Source organism: Fringilla coelebs, assembly GCF_963513975.1.
Source record: "Fringilla coelebs genome assembly, chromosome: Z".
In the NCBI taxonomy this organism is placed as follows: Eukaryota; Metazoa; Chordata; class Aves; order Passeriformes; family Fringillidae; genus Fringilla; species Fringilla coelebs.
The window spans coordinates 82,022,480-82,038,811 of record NC_140031.1 but is presented as its reverse complement, the minus strand read 5'-3'; the positions used below and the strand labels follow the sequence as shown (position 1 = coordinate 82,038,811).

At 42.6% G+C, this 16,332-nt stretch overlaps 1 protein-coding gene across 1 annotated transcript in view; it reads left to right on the top strand.

Moving 5' to 3' along the window:
* The window catches only part of VCAN (versican), a gene marked incomplete at its 5' end in the record, with an annotated part of 89,848 nt that overhangs the window by 24,736 nt on the left and 48,780 nt on the right, over window positions 1-16,332 (top strand). The window contains one exon of the mRNA XM_084224962.1: window positions 1,091-1,384. Within this exon, the coding sequence (XP_084081088.1) occupies window positions 1,091-1,384 (294 nt within the window). The remainder of the gene's footprint in view (window positions 1-1,090; window positions 1,385-16,332) is intronic.

Below are 16,332 nucleotides of genomic sequence, written 5' to 3'. Positions count from 1 at the left end.
ATGTGAATGAAACTGCTCGGGGTGATGTAGTTTCTGTCTGCATTTTTCTGTGTTCCCCCCAGACCTGTGCAAGGGTAGGACAGACTGGCTGGCGTGGAAAAGCAGTGTTTTCCACAACAGTGGCTGTAGTGTGCTGGCCTGCTGGGGCTGAGGGAGGGCATTGCCGTCTTGCAACAAATATTTTGATTTTGTGCTCCTGTTTTGTACACCAGCATCTCATTTTAGGTCTGGCTGGTTTCATCTGAAGTCTAAGCAAAAGCTGGAAAAGGGTCAGTTTACTGCTTCATTCCCAGGACATGAACATGAGAGGCTTGACTTTTCTTTAGAGTGTTTGTGTGAATGAGGCAACCAAGACAACTGCATAATGGTGGTTTACCTTGGAAGCAAAATATTAGATGTGCTATTTGCTTTGTTTTAGCGTCCAACTGGATGGTTATTGCTTACAAACTGTTATTCCTTGGAAGCTGAACTATGCCATCAACTTTGTGGACTAATTCAGCTTCTCCACACAAAGAGGGCTTTGTGCACGCAACATGTCTTGTGCATTTCCTCGCCTTTGTTTCCAAATGGGACGAGAGGAAGACTGATGGAAATCCAACATTAGGAGCTGCTCTAGAGCAGCCAGTGAAGAATATTTCCTGTTTTTTGAGTGTTTGAAGTGAGATTCTAGCAATGCCTAAAAGGGCCAGATAGGAGGCTTGCAGAAGTAGGTTTGCTTTATGGGAAAAGTAAATTCTGATGGACTGGATTAAATTAACTCAGTTGAGCTGCAAATTCTACTCTAACAGGGGTCACAGTGGAGCCTCAAGGCTGCTGTTACCTCTGCTAGAGACCAAGGAAGGGATTTGGTGTCCAGCCACAGTGTACTTCATGGCATAAGGTTTGCCTATAAATGCTCATGCTTTGCGGCAGTTTAACTTTCAAATTCAGGCCTGGAACACTTGGTTTACAGCCATCTGATTATTTTTCTCTATAAGGAAAAAAAACCCTCATGTTTTGGGAAAAAATCCCCAACCTTGCAGGACTCTGGAATTGATGACGGCGGAGCGTGCCACTCAGCCTTTGTTACCTTTTCTGTTTCCTCCTGCAGATGAAGTGGTCCACGTCTCAGCCCCTGAGAAGTTCACCTTCGAGGAAGCTAGGGAGCTGTGTGAGGAGCGAGGAGGTGTCCTGGCTTCCGTGGGGAACCTCTACGTGGCCTGGAGGAACGGCTTTGACCAGTGTGACTACGGGTGGCTGGCGGACGGCAGCGTCCGCTACCCGGCCTCGGTGGCGCGGCCCCAGTGCGGCGGGGGTTTGCTTGGGGTGAGAACCCTGTATCGCTATGAGAACCAAACAGGCTTCCCTTACCCCGATAGCAAGTTTGATGCCTACTGCTATGAACGTAAGCATTTATTATTTTTCTTTTCTGGGTGGGGATTTGCAGCATGCTTGCCGCTAGAAGTGCTTCCTTTGTCGCGTGTTTTGTGTCGGTTCTTGCGGCGCGCACGGGTTTTTGGGAACTAAAACGTTGTTGTCTTAAAGTAACATTGTCAATTTCTTAAAGTAACGTTGGTAGGTTTTAAGGCAGGATTTCAGCCTGAGCAGCGTTTTGACCATGAGTTTGTGCGTGGTCCGTATTTTGGAGCCTGAGCACACCTTGGTACCTTTGTATCTGGTCAATGGGCGCCAGACAGACATTCAAAGACCCCCTGGGCATGTCACCTCCGCCAGGTGACTCTGCCTTGGCAGGAGGCTGGACTAAACAACCTCCAGAGGTCCTTTCCAATCACATCTATTCTGTGGTTCTGTGATAAATGTCCTAAAGGTGAACAATGGATATTCTGTCTCTGTTGATGGCAGCAAGAGAAGCTATTCACGGACTGCAAAGGCTGGCCACTTTCAGATCTCTCAATACCAGTAATTTGGGGCTATCTCTGGATCCCAGGCACATTCTCCCATCACTTTCTTTCTCTTTCTTACTCAGTGTTCCGTGGGCCAGTGGGTGGTCTAAATTGCCTTTCTTACTGCTGTTTGTTTCCCTCCTGGTATTTTCACAGGCACTTCAAGTGCTCACCGCATTCACATGGTAGACTTCACCAATCTAAACCAGATGTCCTCCACACCTGTCAGCTTTCTTTTGGGGTCAGATATTGCCCTGTAAGCTCATCTATCTTCAGTGCCAGCTGCCTGGCTCTGTTATGGTGCAACCTCTCCTTGAATGGGTTCCTGTTGTCCCAAAAGGTTCACGAGCTTCCCAGCTGAATATCCTGCTTCCCTGAGACTTGCAGCCTCAGCACAAGGGGGTTGGACAGCTCAACTATTTCCCTGCAGGCCTCTCTGTCCAAGGAAGTTCCTTGTTGCAAATAGCATGACTGACATTAACGTTGTGTTGACTTAAAATTTCAGAACTTGGTCATTAACTATGAATATTTAGGTTTTTTGGACTCAGTTCAGTGACTGTAACTCAGAACTACTTGAAATGTGCAGTATGTACTGTCCCCATTTTTGAGGATAATGAACTTACTGCAGCTGCAGATCTTTCCAGCTCAGGCACTGAAGACCCATTTATGAGCAAAACTTACTCTTTGAGAACAAATCCCAACATCTGCTGCAACATTATGGTCTGGCTGTTCTCAGACACTGTTGGTTTGTTGTTTTAATTTTCCTTTATAGTTTGTGGGTATGATGTTCCAAAACTTTGCATGTGGAAATAGTCCTAATGGAACTGGTTACAGGAAAAAGGACTTAAGTTCAGGAGTCTGTGCTCTAATCTGCAGAGCAGCATTTTGTCATATCCCTCCTCCTGCTCCTACTCCAAATTGTTTATGACCTGTTTAAAGTGTTGTGGATAAAAAAGACTTTAATGAGGGTGTATTTCATAAGTCCCTCTAAAAGACTGGGGTAAGAACTGAACATTTTGCCTGTAATCTAGTCTTTAGTTCGGACAAATTCCAACCTGCTGTTTATTTTTGTGAATTTCGCTGCTTTCAAGCAAGATGTGCCTTTACAATGTTCTTTCCAGAAGTTTTAGTTAGCACAGTTTGTGGTAACATACCATTTGTTCCAAAAATGACCTTGATAGGTATTGGGTTGTTGCCTTTTATATAAAGATTTTTCCTGAGAAGTCTTGCCCTTGGTATATAAAGAATAAATATTTCATCACTTTGCAACCCAGGAATAGACGGTTCAGGACTATCAAACTTTTTACAAGAGAAAATAAGACTAAACAGAACCAAAATAATTTGGTAGAGGCTGAACAGCTCTCCAGCACTTTTAATTACAAACAATGGAATATAAGAATTAATTGAACACTGCTGGCCAGAGGACTCAGGTTTTGCCAGATGCATCTGCCTTTGTATAGGGAAATGCAGGAGTGTCATGCTATACCCTCCTTCAGGGTGCCACAAATTTCAGAAGTTACTGAAAACTCTCCCTCCCTCTCAGAAGGTGCTTGGGATCTCACAGGAACCAGCTGTGACTCCTCACTGCTTTTGCTAAAAGATTTATGCAAGTGGTGAGTAATGAGACTCCCTGCCCAGCATCTTGGTCCTCCACATCTCAAGCAGCTGCCTGGTGCAGTGGCTTTAGAGTGAGTCACTCTCTCCCACTGGGGCCTTGGAGCCAGTCCCTTCTTTGGGGCAGAAAAAGGGAGAGGATAAAGAAAAAAATAAGGCTCTGCATGAGAGCAGAAGGCTTGAATTTCAGCCCTTTGTTTCAAATCATCCTTTGTCTGGAAGTTTCTTCCGAAATTTCCCATTATCTCAGTTTCAAAGTTCCAGTCCACCACAAAATCTGTTGTCCCCCAGCTCTGCCTGCTTTGGGGTTGGCATTAAGCTCTCACACAGTGATTCCCACAGTGCCTGACAACACAACTGTCCTGCCCAGGAGCTGGGCTCTCAGTGAAACCCCAGGCCCTGCTCACAGCTCTCACTGTGTGTCTCACACCTCGTGGGTGTCTCTCCCTCCTCACATGGACGTGCAGTCACACCACAGCACCTCTGTGCTTCTTCAAGCTGTTCCTGACTGCACAAAGACAAATTGTGCCTTTGGGAACAGGGATATCTCCTTCATCCTGCTCAGGCTCCTCACTCCTGGTTCGTGATTTTGAGTCTCTCTGCTGGAAAGTCTCAAAATGTTAATTTTAATTCTTTAATTGAGAAACCTCAGTCCATATCTTGAGCATTTTGCTTGCTTTTAAAGAGGAATCATAGTTATTGAAGTACATGAAAACCACAGGGAGTAAATTCAATTTAAAAATGATATTCACTAGTTTCAGTAGAGCAGCCAACCTGGACAACTTTTAAAGTACAGTTAAGTTCAGGATTTTAACTTCAGCAGTGTTATGGGTACAAAATTACATTGTATGAAGTGTCTTGACTTTATGAAAATAAGAGTGGCCCAGACTAATACTACATGATTTAAAATCTAAAAGCCTTGTTAAAAAACCCTGAAACTTTCTCCCCTTTGATCACAAGTGCTTTTCACTCTTCAAAAACCACATGGGTCTAAGTTTCTGAAACATTATCTTTGTGTTTCATTTCATACCTCCAAGGCTTTTGTCGGACCTTTTCTTCCTTTCTTTATTTTCCTTTTTTTTTTTTTTTTTTTTTCTCTCTGAGAGATACCTAATCATGTAACTGATGGGGCCTGAAAAGGTTTCAGGTCAGACACATGATTAAGTACTTGCAGCTCCTTGGAGGCTATCATCAGAGGGAAAGTTTTTCGAGTGTTAACATATAGGACTTATAGTAACATGCTTAAATTAAAAAAAAAAAAAAGAACAGCTGTTGCTGAGCTCTTATGCTAATTTGTAAGAGATGAAAACATTTCATCATTAAGAAAATGATGAATATAATTTCAATCATTTAAAATGTATCTTTTTAATAGATACAAATTTAATAATTAGTTCTTTCAGAGAGCTATAGGGGATTTACTTAATCCAGTACTTCAGCCTCCTAGTCTCTCCAGGGCTAATTCACTGGAATTTGTAGACATGTTGTCATAGACTTCAGCTGACTTTGGATGGACCTTTTTATCTCACAGGACCCATTGAACAAATTGCACTCCAGAAATGCACTAATCAAAATGCCTTCAGCTTTTTAACTTACATACCTGCAGCAAAGCTGAACTTGATGAGCTCTGTACAGAGAGGTGGTTGGATTTTTTGAAACAGAAATCCCCTTTTTGCTGAGAAACATTGATTTATTAAAGCTGAATTCTTTCATAGACCTGTATTGGTTTTGGCGAATCTTTCAGCAAAACATTTTTCACTCTGACTCAAAACACGTGTAGACCGTTTCTCTCTGGATTTGCCCATTCTCTTTCCCATTTTCCTCTCTCATTTTGACTTTGTTTCATGCACCTTTATTGCTTCTCTTTTGTTACACCACTTTGGTTTGGCATCGCGGCTCAGTTTTAGCAGGAGATTGGAAAATTCCAGTTCTGGGCTGGTGTTGCCATGTGCCTTCCTCAGGAATGGAGTCCACGCTGCTCTGATTGTTCCAGCCCAGCCCTGTCGAGAGTGGATCCAAGTCTGCCTCTGCTCGGGGCTGAGGCCCTCTTGCTTTGATGCTTCATCCACCTAAAGCTCAAAATCACAGCGCTACTCTGTAGGAGAAATATAGGGAATTATGACCTCCACAGGGCTTTGAGGCGTCCTGCAGCACGAGCCACCACCGTGGCAGGCTCAGGAAGCATCCACAGTGCTCCTCTTGTCCTGCAGCAGGAAGGATAAAGACTGCTAGGCACAGCTCAGAAGCTGGCAGGAAAAACGCTGTCCTCCCCTTCTGCTGCATGTGACTTAGCTTGGAAAACCTTGAATAGCCGGGCAGCTCTGTCCTTCTCTACAGCAACCGTCGGTAGCTGCGTGTCCCAGCTATTTCCTGGATGAGGGAATTATTTCCAGCCTGATGTCAGGGGCTGTGTCACGGGAGATCTGTGGATTTCTGATCAGTTTGGGAACGGACGCAGAATAATGAAGACATCGGGCGTGGCGAAGCACGAGGAGCAGAATTGCCAATCTGAAGGGGAAAAAAAAGCCAAAAAAGAAATTTATCTCTGAAGGAGCACATACAGCGCTGGGCATAATTAACACAGTGTGCTCCAGCATTTCGGAGTCCAGTATCAGAATGGGGAAATGCCTTTGGGCAGGTGGGGATCCCAAGGTCAGGGCACTGAGCACAGCCTGTGCAAGGCTGCTGGCTCTGCTCAGGCCACCTCTCTGTGAAGATGAAGCTGTGCAAAGAGATTACCTCCAGACAACCATTCCCCAGCCTTTTATTATCTTCCTAGGAAAGTAGATTTGTGTTCCTCTCTCAGATATGCCGTTTGTCAAGCCCCCCACAGCTGCAGAGATCCTTGGTAATTTCTTGGCCCAGGTGTGGCTGTAGTAAATCCCTGCTTCTCTCTGCTGGGCTTATGGTGAGCAGCACATCCTTGCAGCTTCCTCACCCCACTCTTCCTCAGGGGTTTGAGAGGTCAGTTAGACCATGCTGAAAACTGCAAGAAGACCTCAATCCACTCCAAACCAGCCCGTGCTGTTCATCTCTTCAGTGTCTCGTCCTGAGAAGGAGGGGAAGGATGTGGTCCCTGGGTGCAGCTCAGCCTTCTAAATGCTGTGTAAGGTGGGAGCAGAGATTTATCAACCTGACTGATGTATGAGGAGCAGCTGTTTGGAGCACCATGAAGTGCTGGGGAGGAGATGCTTCTTTTGCCTGAGCAAGTGAACTTGCATTTGCCTGAATGATTCAAAACTGGCTGCTCTAAGAACAACCTCTAAGTGCAAACATTGTGGCCAGACAGAGAAAGGAAAGAGAAGAAGACACAGTTGGAGGCATTTTCCTTTCATAGCCTCAAGTCACTGGGTAGGTTAGGTAACAAGGAGAGGATGAAGAATGTGAAGAAGGGGAAGGTCCACCCCTATAAGTGTCCAACTGCAGGAAACATGAATTAATTTTGCTCTTTGTCGCCTTTGCTCCATTGCTGTGGGGTTCTGGGCATCACCCATGGCACACAGGGGTGATTTCCCTCCTTTCACACCAGGTGGGGAGAGCAGAGCACCAAGAATTATGCTCTCAGTTCTTATCCAGGTGACAGTCTTGGCCCTTTTTGTCCTTCAATTGTTTTCTTGCGGTCTCGAAGCAAAGATTATTGCTTTTATTTGGTGCTGGGTTACAGATTTAATTAGGAAGAGCTGACTAAAGAGGCTTGCTGATTATTTTTTTCTTTTTGGTCCTCTTTGGCAGTTTCATAATAAGTAATGTGGAAAGAGAAATGTTTTTTGCTATTGTTCTTTTGTGGATAGATTGGCAGGTTATAATTCGTTCACAGAACTACACTTGCATGTGGGGAAACCAGGAGATAACATATCTTTCTCCCTTCAACCATCTGACTTCAGAAGTTATGAAATAGCAAGTGGTTTCACTTAAGAGTGTTTGTGCTCACAGAGCTGAAAGAGCTGCTGCCTCTGCTGTTTTGTTAGCTGGAAGAAAAGACCTTGGGCAGTGGTGCGAAGAGGATGCAAAACTTTTCATTATAAGTTTTCCTTGCAAATAAGACAGCCTGATAGTTTTCAAATTTTGGGGTATTTTTTAAGAATCCTGTTGGTTTTCTCTGATATGGCACATGCTTTGTAAGCAGGAACAGATCCTGCACTTAAATTTTCATATTTTTCTCATTACCTTTGGCTTTTGATTTTGACGTCAAAACAGAGTGTAGGTGAGTGGGAGTATGCACCTGGAGTTACAGAGAAATTCTTACAGCTGCACTGTCAGATTTTGAATTCTGCTACCAAAACTCTCATTATTTATGAACAAAATCCCACATGCCCTGTGCACCACTGCTTCTGGAAAGGCGTGAATGAGCAGGTGCTGGATCAGTGCCATGATCAGAGGCTTCTTGCTCAGTCTGTAACTCAGAGCACCACTTTTTTTCCTTTCCTTTTCTCTTTTATTTTTTCTTTTTTTTCTTTTTTTTTTTCTTTTTTGATCTGTTCTTAATCTTAGACTTGTTCAGCTTGGAAGGCTCTGCCAGTAATTTAAACTCCAGCTGGCAAAACTTTTGGACTCAGGGGAACATTCAAGGCTGTCCTTTCTGCCAGGGTTGGTAGCAGGGAAGGAAGAGACACCAAGAAGAAACTTAACAAATTAACATTTAAAAAATATGTAAAAATTAACTAAGGCAGCTCTCTGCATTGGCATCATGCTCAAATCGGACTCAAAGATTTCAAGCATTAATTTTGAGTGTCTTAACATTATTTATATTTTGAAATAATTTATTTTGGCTGTAATTCACAGAAGGAATTCACTATTTCCAGTTTTTGTTCCAACCTAAAGCACAATTTTGTTGTTTTGCCTGTTAGCAATGACTCAAAACAATCTCTTCCTATAGGGTCTATGTCCTTCCAGGTTCTTTGGTACATATCTAAATGTAAACAGATAAACAGTATTTCTGAGTGCAGAAAAATTGCTCCAGTGGTTCAAGTTAGGTACATGGGTAGGTCTGGTATTGCTAAAAAATCATGGCTACAAATGATAATATATATAATTTATATATAAATATAATTTTTAAAATAAACATTTCTCCTCCATAAAGTACACTAATACTAATACCAAATTAAACAGTACAGAACATACTAAAATTCTCTTCTGGTAACTGCAAAGTTAAACCAGGTTTGAAGTTGTGCAGCTTGATTTCCTTGAAGAAATAGTAAGTTTCAATATTGCTCCATAATTTTGAATCCTTGTTTAAGTCATGGGGGAAAAGAAGAAGAAAATGCTTTACAGTAAAACCATAAACTAAATAAATAGGGAGTGAAAAAGTATAACTTCTCTGCAACGTCATACAGCCCTTCCAAAATCAACTTCATGCATGTTGTTCAATGTAGAAGGAATCGATTAAAACAACAACAAAAAAAACCATAGCCTTTGATATGAGCAGCTGTTGGTGAGATAATTTGCTTTCTTGCTGCTAATATGTTCATGCATTTTATTAGGAAAATCTGTCTCATGTCTTGAACCAGAAGGAGGACAAAGGAGATAGCATATTGCACGCATGATGCAAGGAGTACAGTAATGCAAAACATCTGGGTGGAGTGGAGGACAGCTCAAACTGGTGTTGTCTATTAAAAAAGCAACCTTCTCTTTGTTTATTCTTTTTTTCTTATCACACAGAAAAAAAAAATAGCATGGATATATTTCTCATTGAAGAAGCAGTGTCGGGTTTTTTTTATCCACTCAAATAAGTTTGCACTCCTGAATGATGTGAGTGAAAAAACTTGCATGTAATTGTTTAGACAAAGTGACTTTAGAGTTGCTCATGTTGATTTTAACCAGAGCTGAATTGCACACAATTTCCATGGGAAAAAATCTGGCTGTTTATTGATAAACTCTTAAAAAATATGGGTTCTACTTATAACACTCTATAAAGGTAATATTTATTGATTCAGTTATTAATATAAGCAAACCAAATATGCTTGGTGTTTTTTCAGGTTGGCATAATAAATGTGTACCTATTCTGTCAAGTCATTTGCAGATAATAAGTCATGAATAATAAATATCTGCATCCCAGGCATAAATATCTGAACTCTTGGGACTTCCAAGCATTTCTTGGAAATCTGGAAGCTGCGTAAGTGGTTGTGAGTAAGTGTATACAATTTCCCAGCAGCGATGAAATAAACTTACCTTTTTTTTTCCACAGATTTAAAAAAATTTGTCCACATTGCCCACATTTTTGTCCAGCTCTGTTAGAGGGTATTAACGTTTTTTATATTTGTTCAGAGGGTGATCCTGATGCTCACTCAAAGTGTGGCAGCCGAAGCCTGAGTGAGTGTTTGTGTTGGCTGCAAAACCAATTCCATCCACATTAAGGAAACTGATCCTGTGATTAGAAGGGAGAGATTGAGACTTTGCTGCCTCCTTTCCGTTTTGCCATTTAAAAAAAAAAAAAGTAAAAATTGCTGTTGAGGAAAATGGATTAATTCTTTGGTAGAGATTTAAGAGCTACCACTCAGTAGCACACACCACTTGTGTGCATCCTTCATTTCCCAAGCTGTGAAGCAAAACTTGTGAAGTTTAAACCAGCCCTATGCAAGCAGAGAGGGGAGGAAAAAATATTTTAACTTAAAATAAATGAATACAAACCATTCTATATATATATGTAGCTACATCTTCTTTGTAAAACCACAAAAAATTTAAATTTGTGGTAGGGAAAGGAGTCTGCTCCTTTTTTTTTCTGCTGGCAAAGAATACCACCACTTCTAAACAGAGCGACGTCATATTTTCTTGCCCTCACAATTTCCTTTTCACTTTCACTTCTCATTCAGGAAAGCTGAAATATCAACCTTTTAACCTCATTTTCCTGCTCTGTAATTCTACACCTTCTTCTAGAAATTTTGAGCAGTTATCCTCTGACCAGTCCCGGGTCTTTTACAAAGGTGGCATTTTCAAAGCTGAGTGTGTGAAACTGAACAAATATTTGTGTCACCCTGAGTGGCACCTGCAGAATTCATATCTGCAGCTATCAAAGGAGCACCTAATTAGCCATGGGCATTTGAAAACACCTGGTTTGTGCATGTGTGTTGCTCATGCTTGAGTATAAATTGTACAATAATGTAACTGTTTTGCTTTCCGTGTGCAAGGGGAAGAACCTTATTTAATTCACTACATGCTAAGCAAGATTTTATTTTCCAAGAGGTTCTAGGTGTAATCATGTCTGTCTGGTAAACAGTGAATCCTCATTAACACAGATTGTTTAATGCATTCTTCATATGCTGAGTGTGATTTAAAAGCTGTCTTTTTCTCTTTATTTGCATCCTTATAAGGCTTTTGACTCTCAGTCGCTTAGCAGTTAACAGCAGTGGTTTAAGATATTTACATCTTCTACCCATCTGCTCCCATTGCCCTTCTGAAGATTACTGACCTGGAAAAACTGGCAGAAGGGAAGATGGTTCCAACCTGGGCTTTTCCTGAGGAAAACCTTTTTCTGAGCACTCACTTTTTCCAGGAATTAAAAGTCTGCTGACACGCCTTGCAGTGTTAGCACACATTTCCTCCTCAGATGGCATGGCAATGTGGGCTAAAAGGAGTAGAAAAGCAGCAAGGCCACCAGGTTGTTTAAAACATCACAATCTGGAAGGACCTTGTGCCTCCTGTTCATCTAGGATAGCAACTCCCTCACCTTTTCCATCGTCCAGAGGGTTCGGCACTTTGCCTTTGCATGTTCAGCGCTCCCATGGAAGCATTTCTGTGTGTGGAGGAGTTTCAGATGTGCATCTTTGAAGTGTTTTCAAAAGATCAACATCATTTTAGTAGTATTAAGTTTGTGATCTTACGGTTCAACATTCTCACCTTTACCCACAATAAATTTCTCCCAGCATAATTCAAAGGCAGGGCAGCAGCAGCACTTTCTGGTGGCATGCTTGATCCTGATGCTTGAGCACACTCTCACTGCAGTGAGGATTCCTTTTGGCAGTTTGTAATTATGTGCTGAAAATAAACTAAAGCTTTATTTCAGTCCCTTGATACATCTGAGTTGGATGCTGCATCAAGCTTTGAAGAAAACCCACAGCTCTCCTCATTTGTGACATCTCAAAATAAAATTTTATGTCCCCAGATCAGTACCTGGCAGGTTGATGGTCACTCATGTAGCACAAGAACTTCTAGGGGTAATTATATAAACCACAAATATGAAGAATTTTGCTATTTTTTTCACTTCATCTGACTTTTAAGTCAGGCATTCTGCAGCTTTACAGTGTTTTATTGCATGCCATTCAATGCTCTAAAGAACTACCTAAAACCTTTGAGACTTACACTTATTTTTCAGCATGGCATTTATTTTCTGTTGGGGGCATTCAAACTAATGAACTAAAGTAGCTTGTGCACTGACTGTACCTTTTTTTGTTTTTGCTTTTTTTTTTTTTAAAGCTAAAAAAGTCACAACAGAGCCTACAACCATCGAGCCTGTGACATCCCTGAGAACTGACAGCGTGAAATCATCTCCTGCCGGAGCTCCTGTCGAACCTCCCATCTCTGAGACCCCACTCACTGAAGTGCCTGCCACCCAAACAGTTTCTCTGGAGGAAACAACCCCAGAGTCTGAGGAAGACACAGAAATGACTACTGATGTGGCTGAGGAGAAAAGGGAGATGGAGGTGCTCATGGAGAACATTCCGCTCACCACCCTTCTACCTCAGACTGTCACCGATGGCGAAATATTCACTTATGACACACTGGGAAGGACTGAATACGATGTCTCACCCAGGCTCACAGACACCACCGCCCCAGATTTGGAACTGGATCACACTCACTCTGAAGCAGAGTTGCCCGAGGAACAAGGTAGGTCTGAAAGCATTGAGGACGCTTTCTTGACCTCTGTAATTTTTCAGGATAGCACAGCTGTAGCTAAGAGTTCCACTGGTTTTTGGGAAGATGCTGAAACGGGAGATGCACAGAGGCATGATGTTGATAATCAGACTGAGCAAATAGAAGTGGGTCCTCTGAGGACAGCTACAGATAGCTTCTTACAGACTTCTCGCAGAGAGGCTGCCAGGACAGGGACTGCAGATTCACTAACCAAAGAGAATGTGTCTCACATTGCCCACCTCACAAATGCACCCACGAAAAAATCTCTGGAGGCAAAATCTGACGAGAAACTTACAACTGTTGTAATCCCTAAAGCTCTGCTCACCCGTGAGTCTGCAGAGAGGGAGGGCAGCGAGAGCATGCACACTGCTGTGTCTGGCACAGATTCTGGGGTGGCTGCTGGTCATTACCCAAGACCAGAAGTGCCTGCTGCATCAGAGACACTCCTAGATGAGCAAGCAGTAACCACTGGACAGTTTTCTGCAGCGAAAGAGTCAACACCCTGGGTTAAATTTAGCTCTGCAACAGCATTTGACAGCGAGACCTCAGCTCAAGGGAGCACAGAGGACCTGAGGGATGTGCAGCCCACCGTAGCATCTGGAACACCTGTATCCTTTTCTGTGTCAGCTGCTGACCAAACAGAATCTGAGGCCATCTCTGGAAGCACCAATGCCCTGCCAAGCTTTGGAGAAGGCACCGTGTCTCTTGTCCCCTCATCTCAGCAGACAGAAGCATCAGCTGTCTTAGAGGAGCAGGAGGAAACAAAACAGCCAGAAATGAGGACAACAGATGTGGAGGTCCCTCATTCCACAGCTGCCATTCCTCCATGTATTGCAGCAGAATCTCAGGGATGTTCTGCAAGGGAGAAGATCACACAGGCCCCTCCAGGTTCTGGCACGTGGCTGCCAACAGATAAAGAAGAGGGGTACATGACAGAAGAATCATCTCACACTGGAAGAGTGATTGAGTTAGCTACAGAGGATGGCTTCTCTGGAATGGAGCCCTCATCATCTCCAGGGCACATTGTGGAATCCACAGTGCATTCAGGAGCTCCAATTTCAGCAGCTACAGATGCAACTGAGACAAGCAGAGAGCCAGCAGAGACCACAAGGGATGAAGAAGTGGTATCATCTGATTTTGGTCAGACTAGAGACACTACAAGTGTAGCCCACACGAGCAGCTCCCTGGATTTGGAAATGACCACAGTATCCAAAATACCAGTGGAAGAAAGTAGTGCAACCATAGGGTTTTTTAGCTCCCCAAGTGTAACTGTATTGCCAAGGGCTGTGCCCACAGCTGTGGGGGTAACAGAGCATGAAGGAGATGAGACGTCAGGGGCAGAGGGAACTATTAAATTTACAGGTGTAACCAAGGTAGATACTGCAGTTCCACAGAAGGAGTATGATGCTTCCCTAGTTCCAGTTACTGTAGACAGTGAGGTCACTAGAGATATGCCAATTACTGATCAGACTCCTTTTGATGATGTCTTTCATACAGAAGCAACAGAAACAACTGCAAAACATAGCAAGGTGTTCCCAGAACTCTCCACACTGGACCAAGGTTTGGAACCAAGAACTGCCACACTGTCTGTGACATCTGCCCACACACACGAACCAGAGGTGTCACCAGGATCTGAATGGTCTCAAACAGCAGTTCAGGAGACACTGGATGAGACAGGCTCAGCTTATGAGGAGATGTACCCAACCACAGAGGCACCTGTGCCTGAAATGGCATCCACAGACCACGGAGGAGTTCTGGCACCTGAGGAAACCAGCACCTGGTTGCACCTCACAGTGACTCCAACAGCTGGAACTGCTCCTGACCAGGATGAGGAGGTCACTGAGGTGATGCCCATAACTGCTGGAACTGAAGCAAAGACACAGGACAGCCCAGGAACACCCACTGTGGAGGAAGATGATGCAGTGAGCTGGGATTCTGTGCCACCCTCCCATACGATGCCAGCAGGACGTTCCACTGTGGAAAGCATTACTGACCTGACTCTGGGAGCTTCTCCAAGCCAGGCTACAGAAGGCTCAGGAATGACTACAGAACCTGAGGAAACCAGGCCAGCTGTATTTGCAGCTACTGCAACAGATAAGGCAACAACTCTCAGCAGCATGACCACACCTTCCCTCGCTGCTGTAGACAAAGCACAGCCTACATCTGCAACCAAGCCTTTTGTCACTCAAAAGTCCCCACGCATCATTCCTGAGGAAGAGGAGGAGGTAACAAGCCATGACATCATCATAATTGATGAATCTGTTTCTCCCAGCAAAGCCACTGCTGAGGATGACCTGCCAGGAAAGATGCTGGAGCCAGAGATCGATAAGGAATATTTCACAGCGTCCACTGCCACGGCGGTGGCACGACCTACTGCTCCACCCCAAGTGAAGGAGGCCACAGAGGCCTTGCAACCTCAGGAGGTGTCTCCTTCCACTTCACACCCTGATAATGACATAAGATTGTATGTTATTCAAATCACAGGCAATGACACAGGTAAGATTTTGCCTTTTAGACCCGCAGTCCATCAGAGTGGACAGTTTGTCATGACAAACAGGTGTGCTTTAGAATGTGCTGGAGATGTTTCTTGGATCACTGAAGGATGCAAAGTACCACTTTTGTCTAGACAGCAACTTACTGAATATTGGTAGGTCTATTTTTCTGTCCGTTAATAGCCCCTCAGAAATGTATTTTATATTTCCTGGGTGGTAAGAATTATTTCTACGTAAGAATGAATATGAAATTGTTTTATTTCTTTTTAAAAGTCATGGTGGCTACAGTCCAGTTTTCTTTTTTAATGTTGTCAAGTCATTGATTTAACTCCAGCTGTCTGTGAAACAAGCATTTTAATTTCACAGCTTCCATTCCATGCATTACTAGTCCTAAACGAAGCACTAGATTATTTTAACATTCCATTGGTCTGTAGCAATTAACAATGCCATGTACAGTGTAGTCAGCTAAAAAATGGTTAAAGCACTCTACTGCCTCCTGTGATTTGGAGGAATGGGGTTTTTTTCTTTTTTTTTTTTTAATAGCATATCATAGCATTTTTTGAAATCCGTTTTAGGGAATATGTGGTGCAAATTGATGCAATATTTAATTCTGCCACATTTTTTAGCTGATGATTCTGTACATGTGTATGTAGCTTCAATTCCATGGGTATCCAGAACAGAAACTTCTAAAGTAGCAATGAACTGTTGGGGTTGATGATGAAAATGTCTCCATAATGCAAATGTTGAAGGGTGTGCAGTTTTACATCAAAGAATCCTGTCAACTGATTATTATTTAAGATATCAAAGTAAAACATTATATTTTAAAACAAAAAGCAAAGGAACTGACAAGCAGTACAAAGCACAGAATTTCTGTTAGGTTCAATGTTTTGTTGTGTTTAATTTTCTTATGATTGTATAATAATTATTTTATTTTTTTGAAGGAACACAGTAAAAAATGGATTTTTTTTTTTTTTGATCTTATACACCTTAACTACATGCATGTCTTTTGAATGGTTGTGTCAGAAACTGTTTTCTCTTTGGTTCTTGGCCATAACCTCCGTGCCTCTGAAGAACTCATCCAGCAGAATTCATAATTTATGGGAGTCTTTTGGATGTTTTCCTCAGGTTTGTTCTTGGTAGGGTTCCATTCAAAAATCAAAAACCACTAGTGGTTTTTTCCTTGAGATGTGCCATATCCTGTTTGGACATGTAATACCTTAGCTTGGTATCTTTTTGTACATTGTGCTTATTATCCTACTTTATGTTTGGGGTTACAGGGTGCAAATCTGCACAAGTTATAGCAATAGGAGCTTAGCCTTCTATTTCAGAAAATGATAGTTCTGAAACTTTTGTTTCTGTGGTATATTATCATTATTTTGTCTTTATATGTTACCAGTGCCTTGGGAGTCTCTGTTAAATGATACAAGTCCAGTAAGTCAGAGCAGAAGGGTAATTTCTGAAGACAAGACTTAACCCACATAATAAGTCCTTTTGTACCT